Source organism: Astatotilapia calliptera, chromosome 20, assembly GCF_964374335.1.
Source record: "Astatotilapia calliptera chromosome 20, fAstCal68.1, whole genome shotgun sequence".
Taxonomy (NCBI): Eukaryota; Metazoa; Chordata; class Actinopteri; order Cichliformes; family Cichlidae; genus Astatotilapia; species Astatotilapia calliptera.
Window position 1 is genome coordinate 17,907,501 of NC_137441.1, and position 16,515 is coordinate 17,924,015.

At 39.9% G+C, this 16,515-nt stretch overlaps 1 protein-coding gene across 1 annotated transcript in view; it reads right to left on the minus strand.

The window, feature by feature from the left end:
• Window positions 1-15,836, minus strand: part of phc2a (polyhomeotic homolog 2a (Drosophila)) — a 27,242-nt gene extending 11,406 nt beyond the window's left edge. The window contains exons 1-5 of the mRNA XM_026154578.2: window positions 15,511-15,836; window positions 14,431-14,593; window positions 5,934-6,012; window positions 4,661-4,772; window positions 4,106-4,232 (exon numbers count right to left, since the gene is read on the minus strand). Of these exons, the coding sequence (XP_026010363.1) occupies window positions 4,106-4,232; window positions 4,661-4,772; window positions 5,934-6,012; window positions 14,431-14,568 (456 nt within the window). The 5' untranslated portion in view covers window positions 14,569-14,593; window positions 15,511-15,836. The remainder of the gene's footprint in view (window positions 1-4,105; window positions 4,233-4,660; window positions 4,773-5,933; window positions 6,013-14,430; window positions 14,594-15,510) is intronic.
• Window positions 15,837-16,515: the final 679 nt, after the last annotated feature.

The following is a 16,515-nucleotide window of genomic DNA, read 5'->3' on the forward strand; positions in this document are numbered from 1 at the left end:
TACATATACACATATATACACATATATATACATATACACATATATACACATATATATACTAGGGGTGCAACGATACACAAAATTCACGGTTCGGTTCGGTTCGATACTTTGGTGTCACGGTTCGATATTTTTTCGATACAAAAAAATGTTCATGCCTTTTTAATTTGTCATTTATTAAAATTATAAATATATATTTTAACTCAAAAGTACAGTTTTTAAATTTAACCCTAACCCTTGTGCGCGTTTTTTATTTTGACAGCGAATGTGCACCCAGTGCCGTAGCTCCGCAAACGCACATAACGCACACTGCGTAGGGCACCAAATGGCCGGTAGGGCACCAAAAAAATCAGGGTCGTAAAAAAAAAAAAAGTAAACCATATTAATACTATAAATATCATATGCATTAATATGGTTAAACAATACAAAAGCAACATAAAACAATTTTCCCGAGAAAAGGGGTGAATCTGCTTTGTGCCCTGTCTCCAGTCTCCTCCACTCCCAGTGGTCTGTTCTATAATTGGTAAACACCTGTTTGAACATGGCCTCGAAACGGCAACAGGAGTCGGGAGCGGAGAAAAGAAAGAAGAAGAGGAAGCGTGATGAAACTCAGGCGTCGCTTGCCGGTAAGGCAATGTTTAAATAATAATAATAAAAAAAGTTCATTATTGTAGCCCTTGCTTGCACGCTCATGTCCGTCAACTCTGTGATAGCTCCTGTTAGCAGTGTTCATACTGTGTTAACAAATGTTGCAAATGATTGATGTTGGGTAGTTTGTTTACGTTGTGGATATGAATATAGAATGGACTACTAAAAGCAACTCATCATGGTCACTCAATTGACGGTTTTCAGATAACGATTGCTAACGTTATCGTGATTCGTGAGACTAGCATTTCCCTCCTCAGGTTGCTAGCTGGCTAACGTCATGCATGCTACTGATTAACCTTAACTTTGGGATAGGTCAGTGATGCAGTCAAGTATTATTATCAGATTAGACAAGATTACTTTGTATGTTGCTGCATTTCAGGATATCTATAAAGACGCATATCTTATTTATGCCATTGACGTCTGAACACATAAATAGTTCTCGTCTTTCTTTAGGTTCATAGATCAAGGGCGACATCTGTTGGTGAAACTGTAATATGAAACCTATATCTTCCAGTAATATAGATTTCCTACTTGCGCATTTATATCAAATTATGTACAGCATGTTTATATTGCCATTTGCCATTATGAAAATCTATACATGTAAAATATAGTTAGTAATTTTTAAATGTACCAGTGACTTACTTAATTTATTAGTCTTATAATGCAATCTTTCGTAGGCCTACTGTAGATTCAAAATTGTATTTCTGTAAAATCCCTGAATATTTTCTCTTGTATGCAGGGTCAATGCTTAAATATGTTCAAGGAGGATCTCAAGGACAGGATGAACCATCCAGTAGTAGTGCCATCCCTGGACATCAACCACCAGCCATTGTAGACCCTGCAACAATCCCTAGCCAAGAAGAACAAGAACCATCAACCACCAGTTCAGGTACAGTTCCATACACAAGTACCACTGAGAGTCCTGTCACTGAGAGACTATCAGAAAGTGACACTGTGGAGACATGTGTGCCCCCTTCAACCGATCCTGCTCTTTGGCCAGCTCACATTGTAGATGAGAAATTCAAAAGTATTAATGTTTTTTTTTTTTTTTTTTTCAGTGGCGGGGGGGGGGGGCACCATAAAGCATTTGTGCTTAGGGCACCCAAATGGCTAGCAACGGCCCTGTGTGCACCTGCGGACCACTTATGTGCACCCCTGGTTATTTAGCTCGTCATATTGCAGCCACAGAAATTCTTTTGTCCATGAAACCATAAAGCTGCACTTTCTTTTTGCCTTATAGTCTCATTTGTCATAACTTCTCCGTTTTGTGGTAAGCTTTTCTTTGGCTGTCACTTCTTCACCCTGACCTGTCTTATTTGGCTCAGCAGAACTGAAATGCTTTTACACACCCACTCACATAACGCTCAGCGATTCTCTGCGCGATCAACCTCTCACATGTTTAAGCTTGCTGCGGGAGATTTCACTTGTCATGTTTGCATAGTAAGCTAACGATTAATAAGACGATGTCAGAGGAATTGGTGCACAAATTATCATCACTCACAGATCAGTGCTGTCGCTCTCTATACACAGTTCGCATGATTGCAAAGTGAACAAGCGCAAATTCAAACGCGACTTCAATATGTCACATATTGACAGTGGCTCACCGATGCCAATGACATAATTACCCAGCTACATTTCTGAAAGAATGCAAAAGCATTGACATATATTTTTCCTACAATAGCCCGACGGGCAGGGCAGAGAGATTTTTGTAGCCCGACTGGAAAGATCGCTAGCTCCGGGACGTCGGGCTAGCGATTTTGCAAGCCCTGTATCTGATTGAGGAATCACTCATCTTTGGAAAAGAGAGTTTATTACAGAGAAATGTCTCTTTCCAAAATAAAAGCTATACTATCCGCTTCTTCTGGGCTATATTCTCAGCAGCATAAGGAGAATCACGTGCTAACAGCTGTCTAAATGACTCGGCTAAAGTTAGTAGCATGCTTGTTGTTTTTGTCTTTGCACTAGGATGATGTCGGCGTAAATGTGCAGTCATATTCGTTGTGTTCCCACTAGTGCTTTCAGGTTAATCTCGTTGAAATGACCTTAACGCCACAACACGGCAAATCTCCGTTAACGAGCTACCGCCGATCGCCCCGTGCATGGGGCTAGACGGCCAACACGTTAACGAGCTAACTGCGCTAACACACTAGTTCACACCAATGTAATTAAGCATTGCATGGCACATCCAACATACTGTTTTACTTTAGTCCATGACTCGCTTACCTTCAGGGTCATACGTCACATGAAAACCAAAATAATTCCAAACGCCAGATCTGAATGAGGGTGGGGGAGGTCCATCTTGCAAGGAGAGCTTAACTTCTGTCTCGCCTTCTGACTATGCTGTCTGTGTTGAGCGCTCAGTGGATCTGCGCTCGACAGTGCAGCCTAGGCGGAGGAGTCGAACGCAGATTCACTGAGCGCTCAACACAGACAGCATCGTCAGAAGGAAAGTTGATAAAAGAAATTACAAATGTTGTATTGTTCGATACATATGCGTACCGAACCGAAAGCACTGTATCGAACGGTTCAATATCGATACGAATATCGTTGCACCCCTAATATATATATATATATACGTATACACATATATATATATACGTATACACATATATATATATACGTATACACATACATATATATATACGTATACACATACATATATATATACGTATACACATACATATATATATACGTATACACATACATATATATATATATATATATATATATATATATATATATATATATATATATATATATATATATATATATAACCATATTCAAAAGTTTGGTACCCATTTTTTTTACCAGCAGAATCCAGAATTCTTCTTAGCCTCGTGTTTATTTATGTTTTGGTTGTTTGTGTTTTGAACACCCTTGTTAGTGGTAGGGTCCATGCTGATGACACTGGGAAGGCACAAGAATATGGACTAAGAGCCAGTCTGGACCTCCAGGATGGTGGCAACATGGCAACCTTCAAACATTTCAGTTCTTCATCCTTCAGAAACTGCAGGAAGCACAAGGCCACTGAAGGACTCGTGCCCTCAGGCCATCCTGATGAAGCTCGTTTCTGATTGTTTGGTCAGAGATATCCACTCTCTGGTTTGGGCAGTGCTTATCCTGTTCCTTCTTACACAAGGAGCAGATACCAGTCCCGCTGACAGCTTAAAGAGCTTCTATGGCCATGTTCAGCTCTGCTAGAGTACTGAAACCTCCTCTATGCTGTTGAGACCGTACTGAGAGACACAGCAAACCCACACACACTCTGCACTTCTATGTAACATTTACAGTCTGATGGATGCACTGGGAGTAACTTGGGTTCAGCATCTTACTAACGTTACAATGTTAGCCACATGCAGACGGGAGCAGCCGGGGTTCAAAGCACCAACCACCACCATCTTTGCAAACCACTCTCGGTTATCCTTCACTTCATTAGGGTAAATAGTCCTGACTGTCTCACCTTCTTTTTAGAGTCTATGATGGTGTTTTTGTGGTTTCCATTCACAGCTTTTTGCTTCTTCATGTTCTCCAGGGTGGTTTTGCGGTTCGGGAACAGACCCATTCGCTTTGTGCATCCCACATTGTAACTACAAGGATAGCAAACAAGGCAAGTTCAAAATCTGTGCATCATTCACAAATCTGAACTAGATGTTTACGTCTGGTGTGTTGTGAATTAAATTATTCCTTTGTCATTCTCAGTAGAAGTGTTCTTTGTATTCAGTTCCATTTTATTTCTATAGTGCCAGTTCACAACAGTAGTCACCTCAAGGTGCTTTATATTCTAAGGTAAAGACCCTAAAATATTTTAAAATAGCTGGAACTATAGCACACAGCAAGTCACTGCACACGGGAGAGAAACATGTGACACTGAGGTCACAGGCAAAGTCTGGACCAAACACTCAAGTAGCTTCCTCAGTCATATTCTCCTAAATGTCGACTAATGATGTATCAGCTCGAAGACAATATTAAGGCAGTGAACCACAGTGAACTGTGAAAATGAAGACAATGATCTTACCGTTTAGCGCAGACCGTAGAACAGAACCTCTTAGATCTTTTGAAGATGTAGGCAAAATCCACCCTGCCGCATAATTCACAGGTCAGCATGGGCTCCTGCTGGCCCTTTACCTCTGAGGGAACAGTCAACACAATCTTTGTGATCATCACGCTGAAACTGTTGAACATCCAGTAAAAAGAACTGCATCCAGCAGCACCAACACCAAAGCTGTTAACCAAAACAAGGGGCTAACACAACTCTAGAGTTCTACACAACTCCCTTTATGCCCAGTATTCCTGACTGCTTTCTTACACAAAATAAATGCTGAATGAAATTTAATGGCACTTTTTTAGTCTCACTGAGCAGCCAAAACACGTTTATATGTGCAGCTGAGGTCACTTTGCTACTTTCAAAACCCTTCGACCAATCCCTGTGGTAGTGACAGATCAGACTGGACTAACAAACTGTTCCAACTTAGGGAGCTTTTGATGATACCGTCCTTCCATGAAAATGCATATGGCATCATTCTGTAAAACGTTCCTGTTCAGAGCCCATTCAAAAGTGATGCAAAACAAGCATCCCTGCTTGCTCTTATGCTTTTAAGCATCTTCAACATGATGCTGTCCTACACCTTCTACCTCTACATGCACCCTCAGAAAAGAAATGCTGGAAATCTCCTCAATCTTGCATATAACTGAGCAAGGATGAAGGTGTGGGTGGTACTGACTACAGCTTACTGTGTATTCTGAAGCTCTGCAGTCAATCAAATCTTTGTCACAAACCCAGCTGGGGAAGAAGTGTTGGACGGGTCAAATATGCTGAGGCACAGTAATGATTTTCATTTATACATTTATTACAAAGGGCCATCCAAAAGCCTACTGACAGTTGGAAAACAGTGGGACACAAATTGATGTTGGTACAATCTACAGTCAGGGAAAAAAATATTTGAACACCAGCTGATTTTGTAAGTTTGCCCGCTAAATAAAGAAATCTACCTCTAGTCTACAATTTGAGTTGATTTGAACAGTGAGAGACAGAACAATAACTATAAAAATCCAGAGAAATGCATTTCTAAAAAGTTATGAATTAATTTTATAGCTTGTCTTAGTAAAGTGTCGGGCCACCAAGAGCCACAAAAACAGCTTCATAGTCCTGGGCACTGATTTTGAAAGTCTACAAGGAATCTGAGGAATAAAGACAACCACTCAGTACAGCTTTGGACTGATTTACAGGGACAAGTGTGCCCAAACCAAACCCATATTCTGAGAAAGAGAAACGTTTAAATTTGACAAACCCTTTGTTGACAGGCTGTCCATCTTTGAATCTGGTGTATATCTTCTTAGATTCTCTATTGAGAAAGATGGACGTTCCACCTGCAGACACAAAAACATATCAGTGCACTCATGCTTATTAAATACTGTTGGATGAAATCATTCATAAGCATGTACATGAATGAAACTTTCTTAATAGTATGACCTATAATCACTCTTGTCCTAGTGGGAAATAAAAGGCCTTGTGTCTCTCTTAAATCTTACAGCGATCAGCCGGTGGGTTATGGAGGCAGAACTGACGTCATCCTAGAACTATTTAGGAATAATTCTATAATTAGCAAAAACGAAAGCTTTTTAAGAAGACTGTGGTTAAAAACATGACTTAAAAGCCTGTTATACATAGTCTTTTAATAAAGATAAACAGCATATTAATGCTGAGGCTTCTTCCAACGGTCTTGTTAGGAAACGGTTTAACAAACATGTCGTTGGTTTGAATTATAGAATTACAGAAATCTGCTTAGACAGAGCAACAGAAGAAGGAAGTAATCTAAATAAATAAAAGCACTTATTAAAGTTGCTGTGAGAGTAAGATTTTATTTGTGTTGGCAAAAAATAAATAAAACAAAACAAAAATATTTTTCTCCTTTTCAGCCTATCCCAGCTTCCATGTGGCAAAACACAGGGTACCGCCTACACAGGTCATGTTGCAGGTTAACACAGAGAGACAGACATTAGTTTGCACTTACATTCATACCTATGGGCAATTTAGAATCATCACTTTAACCTAATCCCACCAACTACATGTCTCTGGATTGTGGGAGGAAGAACGAGTACCAGAGTACCTGCAGGGAACCCCACGCAGACAAGGGGAGAACATGTAAACTCCCCACAGAAAGGCCCCAGATAGCTGATTCGAACCCAGGACCTTCATGGTTTCTCTGTGTCGCTCACATTGCTTATACTAATTAACAATTTAGATGGTAAGAAACCAAACAAAAAACAGTGAAAATTTCAGGCTTTTTATCTTTAGTGTTTTTTGAGTCGTTTTTTATGGTTGGGAAAAATATCAAGCCTCTGAGGAGGAGTTAAAGTGACTGAATCAAACCCAGAATTTTAACTGGTATTTTTGCATTGTGTTATACACCAGGAGGCGTTGTGCAAATAGGTGTTTAAAATGAACCATGCTGTTGATGTTGTAACAAAGGCACTGATTTACATGCAGTTTGTTGTACTTTTGGAGGAGCATGAAACTGAACATGGTGATACAGGCTACCACTGAGCAGTCAGGTGGCTCAGCCCAGGCAAAGTGCTCAAAGAGCACAAATTTCATTTTCCCCTCAGTCACTGAACCTTACTTCACTTGCTCAGCCCAAACAGACTTTGTATAAAGTTAAGGCCTTGAACTTTTGCACACACATGCACAGTGTGCTCATGTTTGGTTTTTGAAATGCTGATAAAATTTTAGCATTTTTACTGTGCCTACATCACATTAAATTACCTCACTGTAATGTGCACACACACACACACACACACACACACACACACACACACACACACACACACACACACACACACACACAGCATTCTCCAAAACAGTAATAAGGCAGAAACTTAAGACACTGGGCAGGGGCGTGCACAATCCTCATCTTGTTAATGTGACATTACTCATTCAGACCAATGAATGTAGAAAACACCTGGAGCCATCTCTACTGCCCCCTGGTGTCTAGCTGCAGCACAGGCCATAAAGCAGATGGGACTGTGGTAAAACTAAACAAAAACACATTTTCTCAGATAAGTTTTACCCAAAGATGGTTTCAGCTGTTATTGGTCGTTCTCATTACGTGTTTGAGGGCTACCCTCTCCCATAAGTTTGATTCTAACTTCTAACTTGATGCTGTTACACCGAGGTCCAAAAGTCATCGCGCTGCCCAGTCACCAACATTACTGTTACATTACAGGCTGAACTGTTCTCCTTTTCCTCTGCAGAGCTGTTAAATAAATATCTGTAAACAGCTGCATGTTTCTGTCTCCACATATTTTAGGGATAAACTTCACATTTGACAGTTTGTGATGATTATTTTGTCTATAGAGTAACAGATGCTGACCTAGGATTCCTCACCCTGCCCAGTGACAACAGATAAATATTCTTATATGTCCACTCTTAATGGTAACTACCCACATTACATTGGACTAAACTTCAAAAAGTCAAAGAGATTAAACATCCATGTAACTGGAGTCATTATATAGGAGCATAAACAGTGTTTAGGAAAGCTGCTGATCTCAGACCTGCACAGTTTCTGCTTTAAACACTGAATATATTCAACTGCATAAAGAGAACATGAGATTTTCTTTGACAGCATTAAATAAAACCTGATGAAAGTCAAAGGTCTTCACTTATTCACTTTAATAAGGAATTCTTTCACATTGTGTTTTGCTAATAGAGTCTTATTTGCCATAAAGTCATTCAAAGCCATTCATTCCAGAGTAACCAGAGGGGATAATACACAGTCCAAAACTTTAAGACCACTTGAAAAATGGCAAAAATCATATTTTGCTTCAACATGGAACACTAAACCTTTTTTGAGCATTAAATTTATTGAAAACAACGCTTAAACTGAAACAGGCTGTTCTAGCAGGCTGATCCCTGCGATGAGCTTCAGTCCTCCTGATGTTTCTGAAATGATGTCTCTCAGTGAGTCAACAGAACATCTGGCACAGGACAGCTGTGGTGACAGAAAGGAAACAAGCTTTTCCAAACCTCTGGACACCCAGCTTGGTCTCCCTCACTATCTGTTCATAATAATGTGGACTCTGTTATTACATGAAAAGGACAAATTAAACTTCTATCAAACCTTCTGCTGCATTTTTAGATCTAACATTTTATTTAATGTTTCCATGTCAGCAGAGTGCTCTGTGAGTGGATCTAAGACTGTTTAAATCTGCAGTTCTATATCATCCTCAGTCTTATGTTAAAATCTCAAAGAATGACTTTTAATGTCCAGATAATTCTAAAAGCAACTCTGCTGACATCACCTCTGTTTAAAATAAGACAACACAAACTAAGGAGTAATAAATCCTTCAAAAATGTGTGTAGCACTGCTAACTAGCCAGTAACACACTGCATACGCTAACAGCTAATCTAGCAAACAAATCACCACCAGGAGCTACAGAGTGATGTCAGGTGTTGTGTACAACTATAAGACGTTAAGATGTGAGTCTTTTGAATCATAGTGACGTGATTGTATTTACCTTAATTTAACAAGCTGTCAGTAACGGTAAACCCATCAGCAGATACCCTCAAACTGGAGCAGCTGGGCTACCTTAAAAGAGCAGAGGGGCATGTTCGTGGTCACGTCCAGTCGGTGTGGGCGGGAGTTCGACGCAGTGATTGCACCTCAAGTCAGTACTGCGCAGACACTGGCTCCAAAAGTGCAACGTAACAGCTCCCACAGACGGGAAAGTCTGGTTTCACATTTGCACAATGGGAGGACGTGGAGCCACACGCTCCAGCTTTCTACAGTGAGTTTGTAAAACCATCAGCACAGATCGTCAGAACCAGAGTAGCCACGTTATGTGAAAAGACTGTCACTGGACCATCCTTTATGAAATAGGGGGAGACGCCATCCCATAATTCATGACGACAGACTATCAGACCATTCATGAAAACAACTGCCATAATAAACAAAGTGGAGCAGATCATGTAGTTTTGCATTTAATGCCATAACCTCCTGATAGGGATGCACCGATACCGATACTGGTATCGGGTATCGGGGCCGATACTGTAAAATGTGTGTGTACTCATACTCGTAAAAGTTAACCGATATATTGAACCGATACTAACTCATTTCATTAATCAGAGGGTGGCTTGTCATTTTTGTTGTAGTTTTTTGGATTGGCCACTAGGGGGACATCCCGCGCTAAACAGGCACAGGGTTAGACGAGTCAGACTGGCAGCTCAAAATAAAAAAAAGAGAAACTGGAGGCTAGGGGTGCAACGATATTCGTATCGATATTGAACCGTTCGATACAGTGCTTTCGGTTTGGTACGCATATGTATCGAACAATACAACATTTGTAATTTATTTTATCAACTTTCCTTCTGACAATGCGGTCTGTGTTGAGCGCTCAGTGAATCTGCGTTCGACTACTCCGCCTAGGCTGCACTGTCGAGCGCAGATCCACTGAGCGCTCCACACAGACAGCATCGTCAGAAGGAAGAGCGCAGGGCAAGCTAGCAAGACAGAAGTTAAGCTCTCCTTGCAACATGGCAAATTGAACCTCCCCCACCCTCATTCAGATCTGGCGTTTGGAATTATTTTGGTTTTCATGTGACGTATGACCCTGAAGGTAAGCGCGTCATGGACTAAAGTAAAACAGTATGTTGGATGTGCCACGCAATGCTCAATTACATGGGTGGGAACTAGTGTGTTAGCGCAGTTAGCTCGTTAATGTGTTGGCCGTCTAGCCCCACGCACGGGGCGATCAGGGGTAGCTCGTTAACAGAGATTTGCCGTGTTGTGGCGTTAAGGTCATTTCAACGAGATTAACGCTGAAAGCACTAGTGGGAACACAACGAATATGACTGCACATTTACGCCGACATCATCCTAGTGCAAAGACAAGTGGAAGCAGACAAAAACAACAAGCACGCATGCTACAAACTTTACCCGAGTCATTTAGACAGCCGTTAGCACATGATTCTCCTTATGGGGACCTGATATGTTTAATATGCTGCTGAGAATATAGCCCAGAAGAAGCGGATAGTATAGCTTTTATTTTGGAAAGAGCCATTTCTCTGTAGTAAACTCTCTTTTCCAAAGATGAGTGATTCCTCAATCAGATACAGGGCTTGCAATATCGCTAGCCCGACGCCTTGGGGCTAGCGATTTTTCCAGTCGGGCTACCAAAATCTATCTCTGCCCTGCCCGTCGGGCTATTGTAGGAAGGAAAAATATATGTCAATGCTTTTGCATTCTTTCAGAAATGTAGCTGGGTAATTATGTCACTGGCATCGGTGAGCCACTGTCAATATGTGACATATTGAAATCGCGTTTGAATTTGCGCTTGTTTTTTGCTTTCACTTTGCAATCGTGCGAACTGTGTATAGAGAGCGACAGCACTGATCTGTGAGTGATGATAATTTGTGCACCAATTCCTCTGACATCATCTTATTAATCGTTAGCTTACTACGCAAACATGACAAGTGAAATCTCCCGCAGCTTAAACTTGTGAGAGGTTGATCACACAGAGAATCGCTGAGCTTATGTGAGTCCGTGTGTAAAAGCAGCAGGATTTATATTTTAGTTCTGCTGAGCCAAATAAGACAGGTCAGGGTGAAGAAGTGACAGCCAAAGAAAAGCTTACCACAAAACGGAGAAGTTATGACAAATCAGACTATAAGGCAAAAAGAAAGTGCAGCTTTATGGTTTCATGGACAAAAGAATTTCTGTGGCTGCGATATGATGAGCTAAATAACCAGGGCTGCACATAAGTGGTCCGCAGGTGTGCATTCGCTGGCAAAATAAAAAACACGCACAAGGGTTAGGGTTAAATTTAAAAACTGTACTTTTGAGTTAAAATATATATTTATAATTTTAATAAATGACAAATTAAAAAGGCATGAACATTTTTTTTGTATCGAAAAAATATCGAACCGTGACACCAAAGTATCGAACCGAACCGAACCGTGAATTTTGTGTATCGTTGCACCCCTACTGGAGGCTGCTGTAGCTAGGATAAACAAAATGTCAGCAGTGTGGACCGGAACAGCCAACTTTAACTCAGGTTTTGGAAAAGCGATGAAAAATTTCAAGAGAAAATCCACGGGCAGCTAAAATAACAGAGGCTCTGACTCATTTTATCGCTCTGGATGACCACGGGCAGATGGGGAGTTCGTTCATCAATGCCAAATACTTTCGTTATTTTGTTTGTTTGTTTACAATATGGACACTCTGCAACAATTTAAAAGTTTATTTTATTCTCAAACCTAATTTGTATTTATTTTATTCCAAACAGAAGTGTTTATTTATTATTCCGAAAGCTCGAGACAGTGCCAATAGTTCAGTGATATTTTGTTAAATTACAATGTGGAGACTCTGCAATAATTTAACAGAAGTGCTTATTTTTCACTTGAAATTTTTTTGTGGTCATTTTTATTAAGATATTATTTATTATTGGCAGAGAATAAAATAAAACCTGTCTTCCAATTCATTGAATGTGTGTGTGTGTGTGTGTGTGTGTGTGTGTGTGTGTGTGTGTGTGTGTGTGTGGTAGAAGTATCGGTTTTTGTACTCTGTATCGGCAAGTACTAGGGCTGCTCAATTAATCGAATTTTAATCACGATTACGATCTGGGCTTTCAACGATCATTAAAAATGACTGAGCCGATTATTAGCCCCTCCCTCATTTATCCGTGACACCTTAAAGGCCGGTCCGTGAAAATATTGTCGGGCATAAACCGGTCCGTGACGCAAAAAAGGTTGGAGACCGCTGATTAAGAGGACCCGAGGGAAGCTCGGAAAGCTAAGCAGAAGTTATTTGGAGAGGAGAGTGACTGCCGTTGGTTGAAAAGAGAGGTAAAAAAAAAACTTCAGTGGTGTTGCACACTATTTTATATTATTTTTTAAAGTCATTATTCAATACATTGTTATTGTTAACCCTTTAAAGCCGGTCAGAGCAGCACGCTCCGTTTTGTGTAACTATTTTTAAATCCCTGTAGAACCGGAACCGCATAAGCTAGCGCAATAATTTTTTTGCATATGAAACTGGAGGAGTTGTACTTACATCTTATGCCATCAGCTTGTCCTCGGTCACGGTTTCCTTCCACATAAAGCTTTGCAAATATTGCATAAAAAGCGCTTGCAGGAACAAAAACATAATATTCCAGAAACACGCTTTGCCGATCCGATCAGCTGTTCGTAACACTTCCCACAGTGAAACAGACGTCAGCGCGAACTATCGCATGTCCGCCATTTCCTGCCCGAAACCGGAAGTGGCGTAATTTTTGCGGAAATGTAGTTTTTTACTTGTAGGCCTTAAAAGCCTATACTGGTCATGTTTGACTTTTCTGAATAGTTTCTGGGATGCTTAGAACTGGAAATAGTTTATTTTGATGCACCTGCTGTTTTCTTTGCAAATTTGCATCATAGGATTGTTTTTTCGTTTTTCCTGCAGTATATAAAAATTGCTGTATCTCCAAAATAAAACTATGAAGACACTCAAAATAAATTTCCTGTTGTTGTAAACTATTTTTGCAACTTTTTTGTATTTAAAGTTTTGAGGGATAAACCTCTTAAACTTCTCCAAGTAGAAATATATGTAAAAAAAACAAAAACGATTTTCAATTTTTTTTTGTTTATTGCACTTTTTTGCAATTAATGTAGTTACTGTGGACTTAATGCATACATATCATTAAAATATGGGCTATAACAGTTGTATTGATGTATAGCAACTTGAAATGCTCCCACAAATGGCACTACAACATGTAAAAAAATAATATAAGCTCTGGCGGACTTGGTTCTATAGTAGGTCTTAAAGGGTTAAATAAATATCGTCAAATAATCGAGATCTCAATTTCAGTGAAAATAATCGTGATTATCATTTTTGCCATAATCGAGCAGCCCTAGCAAGTACTCAGATCCAAGTATCGGTATCGTATCGGTTTGCAAAAATTGGTATCGTTGCATCCCTACCTCCTGATCATTCTTAAGTTTTTAACCACAGCTGAACTGTGAACACCACAACTCTGGAATATAAACTGCTTATTGTTGAGTTGTTTCTGCATGAAGAGCGCAGAACACTACACAAGCTCAAGATTATGGACTATGTTAAATTATAAAAATGTGTTTAAGGTCATCAGTGGTCATTAGTAACTGCAGTCTTTGGGATCATCATGAATTAATTTTTTCTTCAGGGCAGCTGGGATAAGTGATGGATGAAGAATTTTACTGCAGTCATGGAAATCCTAACCAGTGAGGCATAGCGCAGGTACACAGCACGTAAATATAAGAAAATAAGATGCTTTTATTTTTTTATACATTATTGGACAGATTTACTAAGTGAGGCCAATTATTATAATGTCATAATGCACTATAATCTATATAGAAACATAAAGTCAGTTCTGCCAAGAAAATTTCAAGTAGTGGCTCAAAAATCCCAAAGAGGGAGGATGAGGAGCACTCAGGCCTGCAAACAAAAAATAATTCGGTGTAAGGTGAAGTTTCACGCAAGTCATTCTCCTTGAAAATGGTGAAAAGAGACGAGGATGAAAGAAAATCAATATTGTTTTTCTATAAGAAGTCTTTTGATAGAAAGAGCCAAACACTGTGCAAAGGGTTCTGAGGATTAGGACTCAGACTGTTAGAAACCTGAAGTCTGAGAGGAACAGCTGACAAACACAACACAAAACATTATATTCTGTCAGATATATCAAATCTAATCTTCTGTTGTCACTTTCAGGCTGTGTATTCATGCACTCAACAAACATTTGCATTAACAGAAACATACATAGCTCCGGTACTCACAGGGAAAGGCTCTGCACCCTCTTGGATAACGAAGCCTTCTATGAGATGGGTGAGGATGTGAGACTTGACTATGGCCTGGGCAGGTTTACTCTCTCCATTGTTTTGGGTGCTGTTAGTGTTCCCATTCCCAGAGGTCATGACTGGAGCACAGGGCACCCCTCACCTGTCAACAGGAGCAACATGACAAACTCAACAAGTGCTCGCCATGTGGACGAAGTCTCACATTATTTGGAAGAGACAATTAAATGTTACTCAGTGTCTCTGGCAAAGCTCACCGCCTTGATATAACACTGATTATGAAAAGTGTTAATTTTAATCTTTCAGCAACACTTTTGGATCCTGAATCCCTTACAGCAGCTGTTTTTTCAGTCATGTAAACTTTGGTTCTTTTGCCAACTTCTTGCACTAATCTGAGTTTTAACTCATGCTGATATAAAGACAGGATCCACTGTGTCCCGGTCCGATTCGAGCGTATATATGTGCCTTAACTGAATCTGAATTTCCAGATTTAAGAATGGCGTGAGTCACTCTTACAAAGGGGGACCTCAGTTAGGCTAACGTGGGGTTGTACGTGCGCGGTTGCTGTGGAAACCCACGATTTAATAAGCACCAAAAAAAATGAAAGAAAGAACCGTGGAATCACGCTGCCATATATATGCATGTGATCTGGATAACGTTAACACTATAGGTTGTGTGACTTTGAACGGTAAGAACGCAGAGTGTTAGTTTTCCAAACTCGCTAACGAAAACAAAACAAGGAGTTTGGCTCAAATTTAAACAGCACACATTACATTTAAGCGAAAGACCCGTGTGAACCAAATATACCTGTAAATACTAATATATATATATATATATATATATATATATATATATATATATATATATATATATATATATATATATATATATATACACATATATATATATGCAGTGTTGCGTAAACTTACAGCTAGCTTTGAATCAAATCAGTTTAGCCAGGCGGACACTTGGACCTGCTGGTTGCGTAATGGATAAAAGTAGCGCATTCAAACGCACCTTTTCTTCTCCTTAAAAAAAGACATTAAAGATGAGTTTACTTACTTTTACGGTTCGAGACCGCCTCTGGATCGGAGGGATACCAGCCGTCCCAGTCCGTAACAATAGTAGAGGGAAGAAAAGCTCTTTGTTCAACGGCTCCAAACAACGCTTCCATATACTGATTACACTCCCTCCGTGAAAACGACAAGGAGTCCGACCCGGGAATCTTTACCGGGCAGCGGGCCCACCGCGTTACACGAGGACGCGGAAAGTTAGCGACCCTACCATAACCGCACTATGTTTCACCATTCTCCTTCTTTCTGCACACAATACTATACACTTGGAGTGTGTGTTCATTTCTCAAGCCAAATAAAGTTACATAAAGCACTTCCGGCAAGCGCTTTCAAAATTAAAAGCCACAACCAAGAGGAAAAAGAGCTGTGCAAATATGTGCGCTTCGATTCCTGAATCTAAACTCAAATTTCCATATATCTCTTCGGAAAACATGAACTTCTTTCTTTACATCTAATCGAAAGAAATGTTTTCGAGTGAGATGAGAAATATATATATATATTTTAAATGTATAAAATGCAGTGAAACCACTGCAAAACACAAAAGTCTGGGTAGTGAACTTATTGGACCAATGAAAGTTTCAGTCAGTTTAGTCCGTTTTGTTTATATCGCCCCACAGCAACAGCCATCCGTCCCACTGGTTGGCTGAGGAAAAGACAGGAAAAAGAGGAGAATAGAAAGACAAGACAAACAACAACAAGAGTGAATGGCATACGATTCTAAAGGAACAAAAGGGTGAACGGGATTAAATGAGTATAGCATTTAATTAGAGTTAATCCGAGACCGTGCAGAGTGGGACGTGCAGATCAGCCCGTGGACACGGTTCAGTTCAGCTTCCAGATGTAAAATATCTGGCTGTAATCAGCCAGATATTTTCAGGCTGATTAACATTAGGGGAATTTACGCAGTATGAATAACTGTGACCTGCTGCAGAGATTTACAGTTTCATAGAAAATATGATTCTGTATCCCAAACATTATATTTTAGAAATAGATC